This window comes from Falco peregrinus, chromosome 3, assembly GCF_023634155.1.
Source record: "Falco peregrinus isolate bFalPer1 chromosome 3, bFalPer1.pri, whole genome shotgun sequence".
In the NCBI taxonomy this organism is placed as follows: domain Eukaryota; kingdom Metazoa; phylum Chordata; class Aves; order Falconiformes; family Falconidae; genus Falco; species Falco peregrinus.
The window spans coordinates 23,824,146-23,841,120 of NC_073723.1; the positions used below are offsets into that span (position 1 = coordinate 23,824,146).

Genomic DNA, 16,975 nt, shown 5'->3' on the forward strand with positions numbered 1-16,975 from the left:
AATAAGTTCTAACTGAATGGAAGAAGAACTTGTTTGCCTTGAGGGTGACAGGGCCCTGGCCCAGAGAGGTTGTCGAGTCTTTTTCTCAGAAGACATTCAGACTCTGCCTGGATGTGATTCTGTGCAACCTGCTCTAGGTGAACATGGCTTAGCAGAGGTTTGGACTAGATGATCTCCAGACATCCCTTCCAACCCAGACCATTCTGTTATTCTGTCATCAGCTCCTTTCCCTGCTGCTGCAGATGATTACTTTGCAGAATTCAATTTTGCAAAATAATATCTTTATAAATATTAGCTAGAATCTTTTGATTAAAATTTAAGTTCTTTCAGAAAAGATCTTTAGGAAACATGCTTTTTCTCGTGTTGTTATATGAAGTCACAAAGAATGCTGAAGTACAAAACTTCATGAGGGTAGTAATAATTTCATTCTTTTTATTAACTTTTTGTATTTTTGGACCACAAACACACACTTATTTAGAAACCTTAAAATCACATGGAGAAATATATGTGTTCTGTTCTGCGGGTGCTTGGAAGAGATTTTATGTATCTCTGAATTTAAAAACTGCCATTACTGGAGTGTTTTTATTGAATTTAATTTATATTGTATCAGTTTTGATCCAAATTACTAATCATTGCTGTCTGGTGAAAATGCAAGTACTTGCATTATCAGTGTAAGTAGATCATATTTCATAACCTAAGAACCTTCTTTTAGAATGCTTTTAACAACAAATAGAAAGTGGAAATCTTATCCAGTCAAGTCTTTTTATGTCTGCAGCCAGAGCATTTTTCAAGTTCACAGTTTTTTTCAGAAAAGCCTTGACCTTGACGTGATGTTATACAAGCAAATAAAAGGACAGAGAGTTCAAAAACAAGTGCTTCACTTAGGAGTATTAGTATTTGTCTAAGGCGAAATATGAATACATTTTTGTTTCTATTAAAGCTTTGTAAATACTTCAGTTGTTTCTTGTTTAACTTTTGGAGGACATTAAATGTCAGTGAACAGATTGCTGGTACTTGCTTCTTTTTCTCTTACTTTCTTTCCTCAATTCCAATTTATTTTTATTCACAGCTCCCTGTGGAGGCAACTTGACTGGCTCATCAGGTTTTATACTTTCACCAAACTTCCCTCATCCTTATCCCCACAGCAGAGATTGTGACTGGACTATCACTGTTAATAATGATTATGTTATATCATTGGCATTTATCAGGTAAACTGCTACTTGCTCATAATTTTTTGAAGTCATGTTCATAACTTTATTATTAGCAGTTGTTCAGAGTTTTGTAGAGTAGCATATGTGTACTTAATATAACTATCTAAGTGGTAAGTAATCATATCTTTGTTAGCAATCACAAGAATTACATTAGAGTGTTCAGTACACATAGAGGTGGAGCTTGGGAACTCATTGCTCCTGTTTACTTAAAAGTACTCCCAGTTTACACCAACTAATGTGAAAGTGGATGGTGCTCAATTTACCAAGATTCTCTTCCTGAGAAAGCAGCATGGAGCAACTCATTGAATTTTCTCCAGCCCAGAAGGCTGGAGTGATGAACCTATTGATTCATCATATTTTGTATGAGACCATCACCTGCTATTTAAGCAAAATTTCAAAAGTGGTCTTTAAATTTAGTTTTATTAGTCAGTATCATTTCAGGATACTTCAACAGAATACTTACTGTTGATCTGGTTATTAGATGGAATTGTTTTAACATTTTGCTTTATCACAATGCAAGATTAAATTGAGCTTAATAAAATCCACAGAGGAATTCGTGCTGTCTTCAATGTATGTAACTATAAAGTAAATTAATATATATATTATGTGTGGAAAATATGTGTCCCAACTGGGGCATATGATGATGTCACAGAAAAGTTAAAAATTGTAATGTTTCATCAAATTTAAGTCCTTCTTATGCTGGATGTTCTCTAGTAGTAGCTTTATGGTTCTGATCAGTGATAATGTGATGACTTGTTCAGTGATGTAGGTCATATAGTTGCCTGTTTGCAGTGCTCAGTGATATAGTATGTGTTTTGAAGAATTCCTTCCAAGCAAATTAATTTGTCAATTATATATACATAGTTAACAATTTAACTATTTTATTAGTGATTTCAGAATGCTGTAAATTGCTAAGCAATGTGCAGTAGCACATTTTTTGTGTGTGAAATGTAATCTCAAAATACTTAAGAATATTCTGCTTTTTTATATTGTACATTTTTATATATATATATATAAGAGATCTTCCATCTTAGAATAAAAACAGTATTTTATAGTGTGACTCTATACCATGTGAACAGTTTATAGATGCCAAATATTGCCAAATTGTTCTTAAAATATGGACAATCGTCATGATTCTTGATGGAAGCTGACAAGCTTAGTCTTGGTCAAAGTAGATTACATACTTATGAGACTTGACTCACTTATGACAAGAAACTGTTCCAGAGTGAGAAAACCCCCTTCCTTTATAAACTTAATTCTGGGTACTCCACTGAGTACTGTTAAATATGCTTTTGACTGGGACTTCTCCAGCTGACCATTTTAAAGCCAAGACAAACTCTGGCACTTTAAAAATTGAAGCTGTGACATTTGACCTTTGCATTTCTTTTGTAAAGAAGTATTTCTGAAATAATCCAAAGGTTAAAAATTATTTCCCTTGAAGGAGCTGCATCAGGTCTTCGATGCCAACATTTTTTCTAAACAGCAGCTGGTATTAAATAGAGAAAAATAATTTGAGTGGTTGGATTTTCATTCTTTTTTAAAACTTTTTGTGTACAGGGACAATCTTATAAGTAAATGTGGTTAACTTTCTGCCCTTAACTAAAATTAAGTTCAAAATTAACTAAATAAATTAGTTAATTAACTGTGGTTACATACTTAACTACATTAAGTATTTTTTTTAAATTAACTAAAATTTAGTTAAAAAGAAAAAATGAACTTTCAATACTACACCTTTTCATTTTAACTGATTATAGACAGAATGCTTCTTGGTCTTGGGCTTACTGAATGGTCATCCCCGACTATGTGTAAGCATTCAGTCTTACTGGAAGCTGTGTACAGTCTACTCTGCAGCTGACTGCATTGTATCACAAAGCATTTCTACCAAGGGTTCCTGTAGATCTATGTCATTTATTTCTCTAAAGCTTTAGAAATATTTTTTTCCTATTAAAAAAGTTGACTTTTTTTTTCTAGCTAGCATCAAAATACTGTTTCTAACCAGAGAACCAATAAATACGGTATTTCTCTTGGTGTTTTAATAAAACAATTCTACAAACCATTATTTTGTCAGTGAAGGTTTTTTCTTCCTTTTGTGAAGACAGTGATACTAAACTTTTATTTAAGCTAATAGGAGTGAAAATGTTAGGCAAAGTATATTGTATCTAATATTTCTTTTTTATTATTATTTTACAGTTTCAGTATAGAACCAAATTATGATTTTCTGTATATCTATGATGGGCCAGACAGTAATAGCCCACTGATTGGGAGCTTTCAAGATAGCAAGCTGCCAGAGAGGATAGAAAGCAGTTCAAATACCATGCATCTGGCTTTTCGGAGTGATGGATCTGTTAGTTTTACTGGATTCCATCTAGAGTACAAAGGTAAATTAAATTATTTTCCTTTTCTATTAAAAAAGTTCAATGCCTGAGTGTAAATTTTCATATGCTTTAATTTTTCATAGTTTTATTCCAGGTGTTGTTTTGCTTTTCTTTAATAGTATGATACTGTGTATTATCTGTGCATATAAAATACAGTGTTATAAGAGTACTAATTTAAGATAAAGCTTCTTGTATAATTTCATTTAGCTGATATATGATTATATTAAATGCATGATTCCAAAGGAAAAAAAAATAATCAGACAGCGTTTAAAGATTTAAAAAATGATGATGCTGTGACAAAACTTAACAGCACATATATTAATGTTGGTTTTTTTTCCAGAATATCATTTATTTTTATTTTTATTTTACACAGTAGGGCATGTTGGTATATGTGCATGAATATGAAACATGTATATGAAACGATGTGCTAGAATCTAGGAGACCAATACTGAAACTTAAAAAAATATTTTGGCTAGCCCTTTGAATGCTATGCCATGGTGGAACTACCTATTTCAGACAGATCTGTCCGCGGTCTTAACACAGTAAATAAGAAAATGCAGGCTTGCAAAATTAAAAATCTATGGCAGTTTTTATAACTGCCTCTGCATGGCTCAAGAAACAGAAATATTTGATACTAAATGAATATGAAAATATCCAATGCTCTTTAAGGACAATAAGAAGGAAAATACAAATGTTGCTAACACAGAGGCAATAGATCCTAACCTCCTTGGACTGATTTTCTCTTGCATTTATTCTGAAAGCAATTAGTAGATGCAAAATATACAAGGCAAATTTTGATGCATTTGTTGCTTTGAAAACCCACAAAGTCTCCTTTTACTTTCCTGAAGTCATTGGATTCTACAGATGTAAAGGAAGTTGTCTCCACAGGTATGAGCTGTTCCTAAGAAGTTACAAGTAGCTCTCAAGCACATTGATGGTGAGCACAGATGTATGTACTCTTCCAAATCACTTAAAAATATTTCTCCTTCGTTCTCAATTGAATTGAATAATGATAAATGCAGATGGAGGTGTTGTAGAAAGCAGCTCAGGGATGCAGAACTTCTAAAATACAAGAAAGTATATTGGTCTTTCGAAGGGGCCAATCTTTTTCTGCTCTGCTGTTGAACACAGTCTTATGGAATTAAATGGTTTCTCCCATCCACTAATCCAAGTATGAAGGATACTCATTAGGGGGGACAATCTTTTCTCATTCATCTAGGTTTAAGCAAAGAAGCAAGGTGCTGTACTTTGGAATCAAGGCAGAACACTTATTTCTGACACTATTGCTAGCCTGCATGTGCCACCAAGATGGTCTATTTCTTTTTCTGCTTCCAGGAGTCATGGTGCAAAAGAAATTATGTGTATTTTCATCACATTTGTAAAGGCACTGGAGATCAAAGTAATGGGAGGATGCAGGCATTAAGTTATGTATTTTGTGTGTGTATATGTAAGTGAGGGGAAAGTTTGGAAAAAGAAACAACCTAACCCTAATTTTCCCTGTTCACCTGGTATGGTTAGAGCTCCTGCTTTTCTCAGAGTGTCTAGAGTATGCATCTAAACATCTACCTTGTAACAATGAGACATAAACAATAGGAAGTATTTTAGTTCCCATTAAAAAATTTCAAGGTTTAAAATTTGGACAGCCCAAAATCCCTTAAACAGAAGACCAGTTTATTCACTGAAATATTCCATTTTTATAGGGTCTATCTACTAAATATGACGCTGTCCTTCTAAACTTTAGGAGTATCATAAGAACACTTACTCTGAGGCTGTACCTCCAATACTGTGTTAGGTATTGGGCTCCTCACTACAAGACATTGAGGTGCTGGAGCACATCCAAGTAAGGGCAGCGAAGATGGTGAAGGGTGTAGAGAACAAGTCCTGTGAGGAATGGCTGAGGGAAGTGGGGATGTTTAGTCTGGAGAAAAAGAGACTCAGGAAACACCTAATTATTCTCTACAACTATCTGAAAGGAGGTTGTAGGCAGGTGGGTGTCAGTCTCTTCTCCTGAGTAACAAGCTATAGAAGAGGAAATGACATCAGGCTGTGCCAGGTGAAGTTTAGGTTGGATATTAGGAAAATTTTCTTCATGGAAGGGGTTGTCAAGCATTGAAACAGGCTGCCCAGGGAGGTGGTTGAGTCACCATCCCTGGAGGTATTTAAAAGACACGTAGATGTGGCACTTAGTGACATTGTTTAACAGTGGACTTGACAGTGCTAAGTTTATTGTAAGACTCAATGATATTAAAGTTCCTTTCCAACCTAAATGATTCTGTGATTGTATGTCTTAAAATTTGAAAGTGGTAGAACACTTATTAGTTGTCAAAAGAACAGTTGTAAAGATTCTTAACAATTTTTTGTTGGTTTCTTGCATGGTGGATTGTAAGTATCAAAATAATGTAAACATGATATCTGCAATAGAAAGATTACATGCATTTAATTTAGCCAAAATGACTAATTACATTATTGAGGAAAAGACTCTTAACAGAATGTATTATGAGCCAAGTGTCTTTTATTTACTTATAGTGTGTGACTAGACAGGGAATGTACAGAACGGCAGACCTCAGGGAGGAGTTACTAATGGTGTGATATATCATAAATAGGAAGGAAAAGGCAGAGAAAGGTTAAGAATTGATTTAAGGTGTACACCTAAGAAGTTCTAAACTACTTTGAATAAGAGCTGCCATTCTGTGAATCATTAACATTTTCAAGAGCAGAGAATGGTTGGATTAGTTGAGGAAATTAACTAGAAATGATATTGTTGTAAGGTATAGGCACCTGACACAGACCAGATGGCCAAGAGAAATTAGATGATACCTGGAAGAAGCGGAGCCCTGGTACTCACAGAGAATTTTAACCACCCCGACAGCTGCTGCAAGGATGATGTGGTTGATGACAAGAACTCCAAGGGATCTGAGTATGTTCATGACAATTTTTTGATGCAGGTGGTCCCCTAGCTTACTTGGGCAAATGCTGTACTGGAATGTTTATTCACCATTGGGGCTGAGGACCCAATGAAAAAAAAATGTAAAAGGTTGTGGTACTTAATACCTTTTTGCCTTGTTTTTTACTGGTGTTTTGCCTCCAGTTCTTCCTGAACCTACTAGTAGGTTATGTGGGAGTGCAGCACAACCCACAGTGGAGGAAGAGAGAGTGAGGAAGCAGGTAAGCCATCTGGCTGTACATATCTCCATTGCAATATATGAGATGCACCAAAGAGTGTTGAGGAAGCTGGTGCTGCAAAGCTGCTTTTGGTCATCTCTGAAAGGTCAAGGCAGTCAGGGTGGATCCTGGTAAATAGAAAAGATAAATACCATGTGCACATTAAAGAATAGCAAGAAGAGGACCTGAGGAAAGAGAGGGCTGGTCACTTAAAACTCAGTTCCTGGAAAGATTATGGTGTCAATCTGTCTGGAAACTATTTCCAAAACAAAGGACAATTAGCTGTTTGGGAGCAATCTGCATGGGTTCACCATGGGGAACCATGTAAAACCAACACCTCACTGTGTATGAGAAGATGAAAGGCTGTGTGGACAGGGGGAGAGTAGTGGATATTGGATACCCTGATTTCAGAAAGGCCTTTGACAAACTCTTCCCCAGTATCCTGAGAGCACAACTTTGAGATAAGCAGATGATAATGTGGGTAGAAAATTGACTAAACTGCTGAGCTCAGACTCTTGGCTAGGTTAATTTTGACTAATAATGTGGGCAGTATTCTCTTTATTGATGACCTGTATTATGGGACAGAGCAAGTTTTTTGACAACATCAGTTTGGGGGTAATGTCCATACTCTGGAAGGTTGCATTGCTATTCAAAGGCATCTTATGAGGCTGGAGAGTTAGGCTAACAGGAGCCTTTTACAAATGGTCTGGTTTCAGCTGGAATAGAGTTAATTTTCTTCCTAGTATCTTCTATAGTATTATTTTGGATTGTGTGTTTAGGATGAGAATAACATGATAGCGCACTGATGTTTTAGTTGTTGCTGAGCAGTGCTTACACTAAGTCAAGGAATTTTCGTGCTGCTCTGCCAGTAAGGAGGCTGGAGATGCACAAGAAGGTGGGAGGGGACACAGCCAGGACAGCTGGCCCAAACTGGCTGAAGGGATATTCCATACCATGTGGCATCATGCTCACCATATAAACTGGCAGGAAAGCTGGCTGGGGGGCTGCTGCTCAGGAACAGGGTGAGCATTGGTTGCTTGGTGGTGAGAAATTGTATTCCACATGCATCACTTGATTTCTTGGGGTTTATTTCTCTCTCTTTTTGTGATTTTCCTTTTCATTACAATTTTATTATTATTATTATTAGTAGTAGTAGTAGTAGTCCTATTATTGTTATCATCATTATTATTATTATTATTCCTATTATTGTTATTATTGTTGTTTTATTTTATTTCAATTATTAAACTGTTCTTGTCTCAACCTATGAGTTTTCTCACTTTTATCCTTGTGATATCCTATCCTCCACCAGGGAGGAGTGAGTGAGCGGCTGTGTGGGGCCTAGTTGCTGGACAGGCTTGAACCACAGCAGTCTGTTTTGGTGCTCAGTGCGAGGCTTGAAGGGTTGAAATGGCAACTGGTCTGACCAGAGCATGTTAAAGCAAATTTGTTATAAGCATTCATTATATTAGATTAATAGTTACTGGTCACAGAATGTTGATTTGTTTGCTTTCAGAATTGTTGCACTTGTTCTCAGAGTTGTGTTATGTGACACCTTACTTGCTGTGTATGTTCCCTGTTCGGCTGTTTGTCACCACTGGGGGCTGAATTAAGGTTATCATTTTGCTGTACTGTTTAACACTGGCTTATGATATGATAAAATTACTGATCATGAGACTAGTCTGGTATTTGTACTCAGTATTGCTGTCATTGCTGTACTCTGCGAACCATCTGTCACAAAGTATTAATAATTACACCTTTTACCTTTTCTCTGTGGAGAGTCAATCTATGGGGGCGGCAGGAGGGGACACTACCTCACTCCTTCACCTTCCCTTTCTCCTTCACCTTCCCCTTCTTCTCCAGGCTAGTTACAATAGCTCTTGAGCATTTTGAATATCCTTGGGAAATTCAAACCAGCATGTTCATAATGCTGTGTCTCCTGACTGTGTTTCAGGTCTTGTTTAAGGTTAAACAACTGTTCAAGAGTACCACCCAGAGATATTCCCCAAGGCTGGATAGTTATGAGTGGCAGGGTGTGTGAGACAGTATGGGCAAGTGCCTAGGACAGTGGACACTTCCAGTGTTTTGGAATTTCACACCCCACCCCCCCCCCCCGACAAGAGCAGAATCCTGAAAAACTAGTAAAATATTTGGAAAATGTATGCTGTCACCCTGACAATTCCAGAGACACAAATCACTGCAATGTGCTGGGGCCTGGCCCATGCCTACTGAGCCCTGTTCAACAGTATTCATTACCCTCAAGGGGAAGGGAAGGTATCTAGAGCTGATGACAAAGTGACAGGCACGGCAGTTACTTCAACCCCCATGACAGGGAACCAGTTCTACAGCAGAACCAGAGGACCGACCTGCGCTGATATTAGTCACCGCTATACACAAGGAATACTGGATGTGAAAATTCATTTAGTAAGGGAGAGAACTCCTACTAAGAAGGGGGAAGGAGGAAGAAGTGGATGAGGCAGATGCTCTGAATCAGGGCCGTCACCAGAAGAGGAAGAGTAAAAAGCAAAACTTATAAACGAGGTGATAACCACCTAACCCCTATCCCTAACCAAGCTGTGAGATATGTGAAAAGATTTCAGCCATCATCCAAGCAAGCACATTGTCACCTGGCTCCTCCAGTGCTAGCATAATGGGGACAGTAGCCTGGAATTAGAGGGTAGGGAAGCCAAGCAGCTGGGATCCTTTTCTAGGGAAGGGGGCGTTGAAAAATCAATTGGAAAAGGGGCACAAGCCCTCAGCCTCTGGAGGTGATGCCTGTCAGGTGTGAAAGAAAGGTATCCCTTCAGGGAAGATGTCATATGTCACCAAGGTGAGTGGACCACCACAGAGAGAAGTATCCAGTATCTGAGGGAATTAGCTGTGCTGGAGGTGATCTATCATGACCTGTCAAACAAGCAGTTAACCTAAGATCAAGAACTAGTCCACTGCACACAACCCATGTGGTGGAAGTTTGTACATAGCACACACTGTCATTGCATGCCTACTCATTGGCAGTAATGACCTGGAAAGATGGAGAGGTACAAACAGTGGATGCATTGGCTGGTCAACTCCCACGATACGAAGAAAGTCTCTCATCATTCCTATGGGCCTGCATCTTGGCTGTAGATAAACTGTCCTGAGAGTTCCAGCAATTCAAAGAGGATACGTCCTACTCCTCACCTGTGCAGACCAGTTATTTCAGCTATTAGCAGTAGGTGTTCCTGTGCTCAAGAGAGAGGATATAATGCGTACATACCACGAGTCACCCTATGGTTTTACCTGCATGACCACAGAGCGGACATGAGGAAATGGGATGGAAAATCTGCGTCGGCCCTAGAGGCACGGGTATGTGAGTTGCAAGGAAAACCAATCACTAAAAGGGGTTCTTCCAGGAGAATTGCTGCTCTGTCTTCCAGTGGGCAGTTCTCCAGACAGAGTAGAAGGGCTGATCTTACAACCCGTCTTAATGAAGAGACTCCTGATTCCTGTTTACAAGAAGAGAGTAACCATACCATGACCAGGACTAGAGGGGCCCTGCCTCCAGCCAAGTGGAGGGAGGGAACAACCACGTTTATTAGACTGTGTGAATCTGATGGGCTGGCACATCAGACCCACAGGTGTATAAGGCTCTGGTGGACCTCAGTGCATAGTGTGTACCCTAATCCCATGAGTTTACAACAGTGAAAGCAACCACTGGATGGCTGGAAACATATCCCATGTCCCATGCCACAGCCTAGAACACTATCCTGGGCCTTGAAAAGCAAGCCTTATGGTGACACAGTACCCCAGAAAGAATTGAGTCAGACAGTGAGACTCATTTCCAAAACAACCACATAGGCACTTGGATGAAGAGTATATCATTGAGTGGGTATATCTCATCCTCTATCATGCAGCAACTTCTGGGAAAACTGAACGATACAGTAGACTGTTAAAGGCTACACTAAAGGCAGTGGGCGGTAGGACCTCCAAATTTAGCAAAAGTCACCTTGTTAGTCAACACTAGAGGATCTGCCAGCTGAGCTGGCCCTTCCCAGTCAAAACTTAAAAGTACTGTAGAAGGGGATAAAGTTCCTGCAGTACACATAAAAATATGCTGGGGAAAACAGTCTGGTAAATTCCTGCCTCGGGCAAAGGCAGACTTATCCATGGGATTGCTTTTGCTCAAGGACCTGGGTGCACATTTTGGGTAATGCAGAAGGACTGGGCAGTCCAATGTGTGTCTCAAGGGGATTTGATTCTGGGTGAGAACAGCTAATGATTTGAATTGTATGATATTAATTTCTATATAATACTGTATGTCATCACTGCTATGGTTGCTATATGCCATAGCAACGGTATTACAGTAAGAATCACCCAGACTTATGAAGAATTAATTTTGATGGAACCAGAACTGGTTTCAGCATGCAACAGTCTACCACTACACACCATCTCTCCTGCCCTGAAGGACTGTTATGACAGATGGAGCCCAAAGTCATGGACTAAATTAACTCAGCAGAAGCAGGAGTGGAATCAGCAGATCCAGGCAAGTAATTTTTTTCCTCTGGATCTTCTAAGATCACACCAGGACTACATTTAAGGGCTCACCAGTGCTGCAACAATTTTGACACAGAGAAATAAGTCCAGTACAATGGAGAGTCACCAAGATGACTAGAAGGGTGCACCATCTAACATACAGAGAGGCTGAGGGAACTGTGTTTGCTTCAACTACCTAATGAGAATGTATAGAAAAGGCAGAACCAGACTCTTCTCAGGAGCATGTAGTGATAAGATGGGATATAACAGGCACAAGTTGCAACTAGAGAAATTTCAATTAGATATTGAGGGGGAAAGAAAAAAAAATCACTCTGAGGGTACTCAGACATTGGAACTGCTTGCCCTGAGATCTTGTCATCTGAATCCTTTGAAATCATAACTGGACAGACAAAGGCCTGAACATCAAATTGGCCCAGCTTTGTGTGGGGAACTACATCTCTTCCAACCTAAAATGTTCTGATTCCATGGATTTTTTCACACAAATTGAGCATTTGCAGTTGTGTCCTGGATGCACACTAATCCTATTTTAAGTGGCAGTAGTACACAAGTTGCACTTCATTGGCAGGTCATGTTTTTCAGATACAAATCTCAGACCTGAGCCATGCCAAAGGTCTGGTCTGTAATCATGTTTCTGGTTGGGTTTTATTCTTCCCTTCCTCCCTTCATTTCTGTTTTGTAATGGAGGAGCTTCTTAATAGTTCTAATAAGTGCTCTGAAGAATAAGTATAGAATGTTTGTTATAGTTACCTATGTCTGTAATATTTTTTTAAGAAGCTTATCATGGCTTTGTTCTCTTTGAGGCTTAGGGGTGATGTTCTAGACAAAGCACCTGCTTCTCTTGGTTTTCCATGTTGTTTTCCATGCATTTAGACAGTACTTTTCTAGAGGGTTTTGACATCATTACCATAGTTAGCCAACAGAGACTTCCTTGCTGAACTCGAGATTGCAGCAGCACATAGCTAGCTTGTTTTCAGCCTCTGTTTCAGAAGCCTTAACTGGATCAAAAGTTATCAGAGAAGTAATTGCTGTTTTTCTTGAAGCTTGTAAAATTTTATATACACTACAACTACCTAAATGAATCAATGTGGATATCAAATACCTGTTCTTAATAATTACTTATGCGATGTAACTATTACTTGTTATTGTACTGTTTTTCATATCAGAAGCATGCTCTGTAGATGAGATATGCAAATCCTAATAAATTTTTAACCGAATCAGGAGATCTTCACATTCTTTTGGCAGATGTGAAGTGGAAATTTCAAAATAATCATTCTGTGCTTCCATCTTCAAATGTATTTTTATGGTTTTGCAGTGTAATTCTTTCTCTCCTCTCAGAAATACTACAACATAAAAATGGCTTTAGGGGATCAAACCAAAAATCTAGTTACTTCATTAGCTTGTCTCTAGTAGTCACCAATAGTTGATATGTGGCTAAACTATATAAAAGTCAAATATGTAAGCATTGCTCCCTGTTATCTGTAAGTTTTCAGAAGCTTCATCTTAAGTACTGCCAGAATCAGATAAGTGTCTTTGTATTTAAAGGTCTTAAATAGCCTTCCAGGAATTTCAAATTTCATATAGACTTTTGGCAACCATAACTACCTGAAGCAGAAAGTTCCACAGTGCAAATATGCCTGGTAAAAAAAACAAAAAACAAACTTCTTTTGATGTATTAGAAAGTTGGCACTGATCTTGCAGAAAGTATGTGTTCCCTATTGATCTTGTCCACAACACCCTTACCTGGTAAAGAAGAAAGTCTGGTCTTCATAACATTTATTATTCCAAACTCTGTCTTGCATAGCACAGAATCATCAGATTCATTCTAGCTTCCACCATGTCCTGACACAATTACTGTGTTTTCCTTAATGGAAAAACTTACAAATTTTTCAAAAATATTTACCTTTTCTCCCCTTCTGTGTAGTGACGTTGTTAATTAAAAGTGCTGAGTGGTTATTTTTGTGCAGTTTCTTATGTCTTGGATATTAAACATAATAGTATTCACATTATAGAAGGAAGAGGGAAGCAAAGATAAGAGCATATGCATGTATGTTTGAGTCTATTTCAGTATTTTGAAACAGCTATAAATAACAAAAAAAAGTGATACATTTAAGGAATATTTTCATGCTTTGCCCATCAGTGAGGAAAAAAAAAAGTTATATGAAAATATATCAGTATATCATATATATGAATATAGATGTTAATTTGGTGTTATTAATGTTGAAGTAATTCTTGGTTGTATACTTTTTATTTTGTAATAAACTAGTTATATTGGTTTCCTCGACTTACCAGTTTTCAGACCACAGATTTTAAAACTAGGATGTGTCTTATCTACTGGAATGGCATCCATAGATCTAACTTCATCTAACTATATAACTATATCATCAGTCACAGTGAACGCTGTGTAATGAAGCTCTGTAGGAATTCTTTAGGAAAAATATAGGAGTCATGGTTTTGGTCATTATGTAGTAATTTGTACAGTCTTTAAAATGAAGGGGGGAGAACATTTGATGTATAATGGAAGGATTCTTAAAAAAAAAAAAAAAAGGAACATTATGTGTCTACATGGTGTGTGGCGTTCAAAGAAGACCTTGAGAAAACAAACATTTTAGGTTATATTTAGAATTATGTTTGCATTTGTTTTCTCTATAGCAAAGCTGCGTGAATCTTGCTTTGATCCTGGAAATATAATGAATGGAACAAGGCTTGGTATGGATTATAAACTGGGGTCAACTGTCACATATTACTGCGATGCAGGTTATGTTCTTCAAGGATATTCTACACTAACATGCATCATGGGAGATGATGGAAGACCTGGCTGGAACAGAGCCCTGCCCAGTTGTCATGGTAAGAGCAGTTTTTCATTTATTATAGTTGCCGTTGTTATTGTTCTTGCTTTGTCATATGGAAGAAACAGGTACAAAATTAGGAGCAATTTTAATAAAATTCTCTTTTAGGGCAAAGCCTTTTTCAATGATATATTCAATAAAATAACATTTAATAACTCATGATAAATACTGATTTGTGTTCTTAGTAACGTTGGATAAATAGCCCTACAAGTTACTATTGCAAATAGAGGTTAATAGTAACGTCATCCTCTATGCCAACCTGTATTCTTCAATTAATAAATTTTCAGCAGAGTATAGTGATATATACCATATATATGTATTTAAATACAGCATTGAGGTATAGTCTGGACGTCACAATATATGTTTTTTTCTTTTTGTTATTAGTGGTTTATAAACCACATAGGTGAAATATTTGTATATATATCATTTAACCTTTTGGACATGTGGTGTCTAGAAAAATTCAGCCTTGAAATGCACTAAAGATACAGTCATTCAAACTTCTATGGTTATGAAGAACGCACTAATTTCAGGAATCTTCTCTCTTTATGTTAAATTACCACTGACTGTCTCAAATATAAGCATTTTCAGCTTTAAACTCTAAGAGAAGATTTAATTTTTTTACTGATTTGATGTTAATTCTTACCACCAGCAATTGAGAGCCACTTCATAAAAAAGCAGAACAAAGCAAACTACAAACCAGTATTCTTTTTACATATTCAGTAAGATTAAGCATAAAATTTCTCCTATGTATCCAGATGTTAATAAAAAACACAAAAATGGCAAATTATAAAACTAATGTTTGCTTTATAAGTTAAAATAAAAACTCATTATTATGTTAATTTCAGTTCCTTTTCATAATTTGAAGACAAGAAAAACTCATTTCAATTTCCAATTTGGATATATTTATTTTAAGTAGAATATGTATTTTCTTTGATGTGTACTTTAATTTCTATTGCAAAGTGGATAGTGGAATAGCAGCAAAACAGAAGAATTGTCAGCTATAAAGAATTACCAATATTACAAGCTGTTGAAGAACTTTAGTGTTTTCATTGTCCACCAAAACCGTCACAGTACTGAACACCAAACTTCAGTGGCATCAAATAGGAAAACTGGTCCTAGCAAACTTTGGGAGTTTGTTCAAACTTGAAGACTATGTGCAATGGAAGTAAAAAGTTTCTTCCTCATTTTAAAATGAGATACAAATGTTGTTTTCTAGGTAGGAGTCAGTGAGGAAAATTGATGTATATGAAGGGAGAAAGATTTCCTTCTTTTGGAAAGTGTTTTTCATGGGTAATGAAAGGTGAAGAATTTCTTTATCAATTATGCAATAATTGTGTCTATTCATGCCTCTTATAATCTAGTTAGCAATCTTCCAGTGCTATCTGTTTTAACATTCATGAAAGGGGGAGTGTTTTGCTTTGAAGGACTGCCATTTTAATAAAAGGAAAAAAAAATCTCATAATAAAAGAAGTAGTGGGTATCTCTCACTGATTCTAACAGGACCATTTTCTTTCCTGGATGAACAAAGCCTTATTTCAAAGATGACAAACCCGACACTTCTTTAGTATATAATGTCAGAGTAGGTGCCATAAAAATGCCTTAGCTTTACAATTTTCACTTGTTTTCCTTTTATTGCTTTTTCCTTCAGTTCAGAGTTTTTTTAAGGTTTGTATATATGTTGGTGTGATGTAATATATTTTTACTAAGTAATCCATTCTTTCCACTTTTGTTTGTTTTACGTCAAGAATGACAGAATAGTTGTATAGCTATGAGAAAGACAGTATCAGTTGATCAGTTTTCAATTACATGGAGCTGGCAGAAATAGTTTGAGAGCTGAATTTTACCTCCTGACCACTAGGCTTGCCTGCATAAAAAATCTGCTTAGTAGAAAAATGAGATTCCTCCATTATGCCAGTTGTATTTTTGAAACTCCATTGAAACTGATAGTGTTACAATGAAATGTGCTTTTTTCTTATTTAAGAGAAATAAAAATTAGAAACTGAACACCCTTTATACCTGTAATGTTTTAGGTATGAAGTAAAAAAAGCTTTTTTTAAAAAAGTTACCTATCGTTCTCTCTGAACTTTTACATTTTTAATATGAATTTAGAATCCAGGTTCTTCTTTTAAATTCCTTTGAGCCATATTTAGCCGTGTAGCTTTATAGGGGGAGTGATAGTCTCAGAATATGAAAAAGAGAAATATTACAAATTAATATTCTCATTTTCCTCATATTTGGAGCTAAGTAGGTCAGAGGAAAGGAAGAGAGAACTTTAAGTGTTCCAGATAGCTCTCTGGGCTGAAGGAACATGCTTTAAAATGTACAGAATTGCTGTTGTAAAGTATAGTTCAAAGAACAAAGAAAAGCTTTTTCTCTTCTAAGAGAATTTGTGTCAGTAATATTTGCTCATTTCCATGAAGAAAATTATTAGGTAAATAACATGGATAGCATGATGGTGAAACTGATACAGGGGTCCAAAGTCAGACCCTATTAAGTAAAAACTCTTCTTGTAGTTAATATGGATATATTCACTGAACAGTAGAATCTCAATAGAGAAGGATAGAGTACTATCTCTATACCCATTCTGAGTAACTTGACATCATTGCTTAAGACATACTCCTGAGACACGGTAGATGAGTTTGAATGGCCCATATAGAGAAGTGAGTTACCAGTCTTACATGTTCTGAAGTCTAACCTTTTACATAAAATGTGGGCAACAATACATTCTCCATGCAGAATTAAAAAGAAAATTAAGAACATGGCTTTATTACTTTGGAAAGTCAACCATTTGGGATTGTTTTAAGCATTCTCTGAAAATTTGTGGTACATGAAGCCCCATAGGAAATGTTTG

The 16,975-nt window shown here is 36.8% G+C and overlaps 1 protein-coding gene across 3 annotated transcripts in view; it reads left to right on the forward strand.

Moving 5' to 3' along the window:
- The window catches only part of CSMD3 (CUB and Sushi multiple domains 3), a 725,287-nt gene that overhangs the window by 513,513 nt on the left and 194,799 nt on the right, over nt 1-16,975 (forward strand). For all 3 annotated transcript variants that reach the window (XM_055800728.1, XM_055800729.1, XM_027777765.2), the window contains 3 exons: nt 1,070-1,208; nt 3,402-3,589; nt 13,928-14,122. In XM_055800728.1, coding sequence (XP_055656703.1) covers nt 1,070-1,208; nt 3,402-3,589; nt 13,928-14,122 — 522 coding nt within the window. The remainder of the gene's footprint in view (nt 1-1,069; nt 1,209-3,401; nt 3,590-13,927; nt 14,123-16,975) is intronic.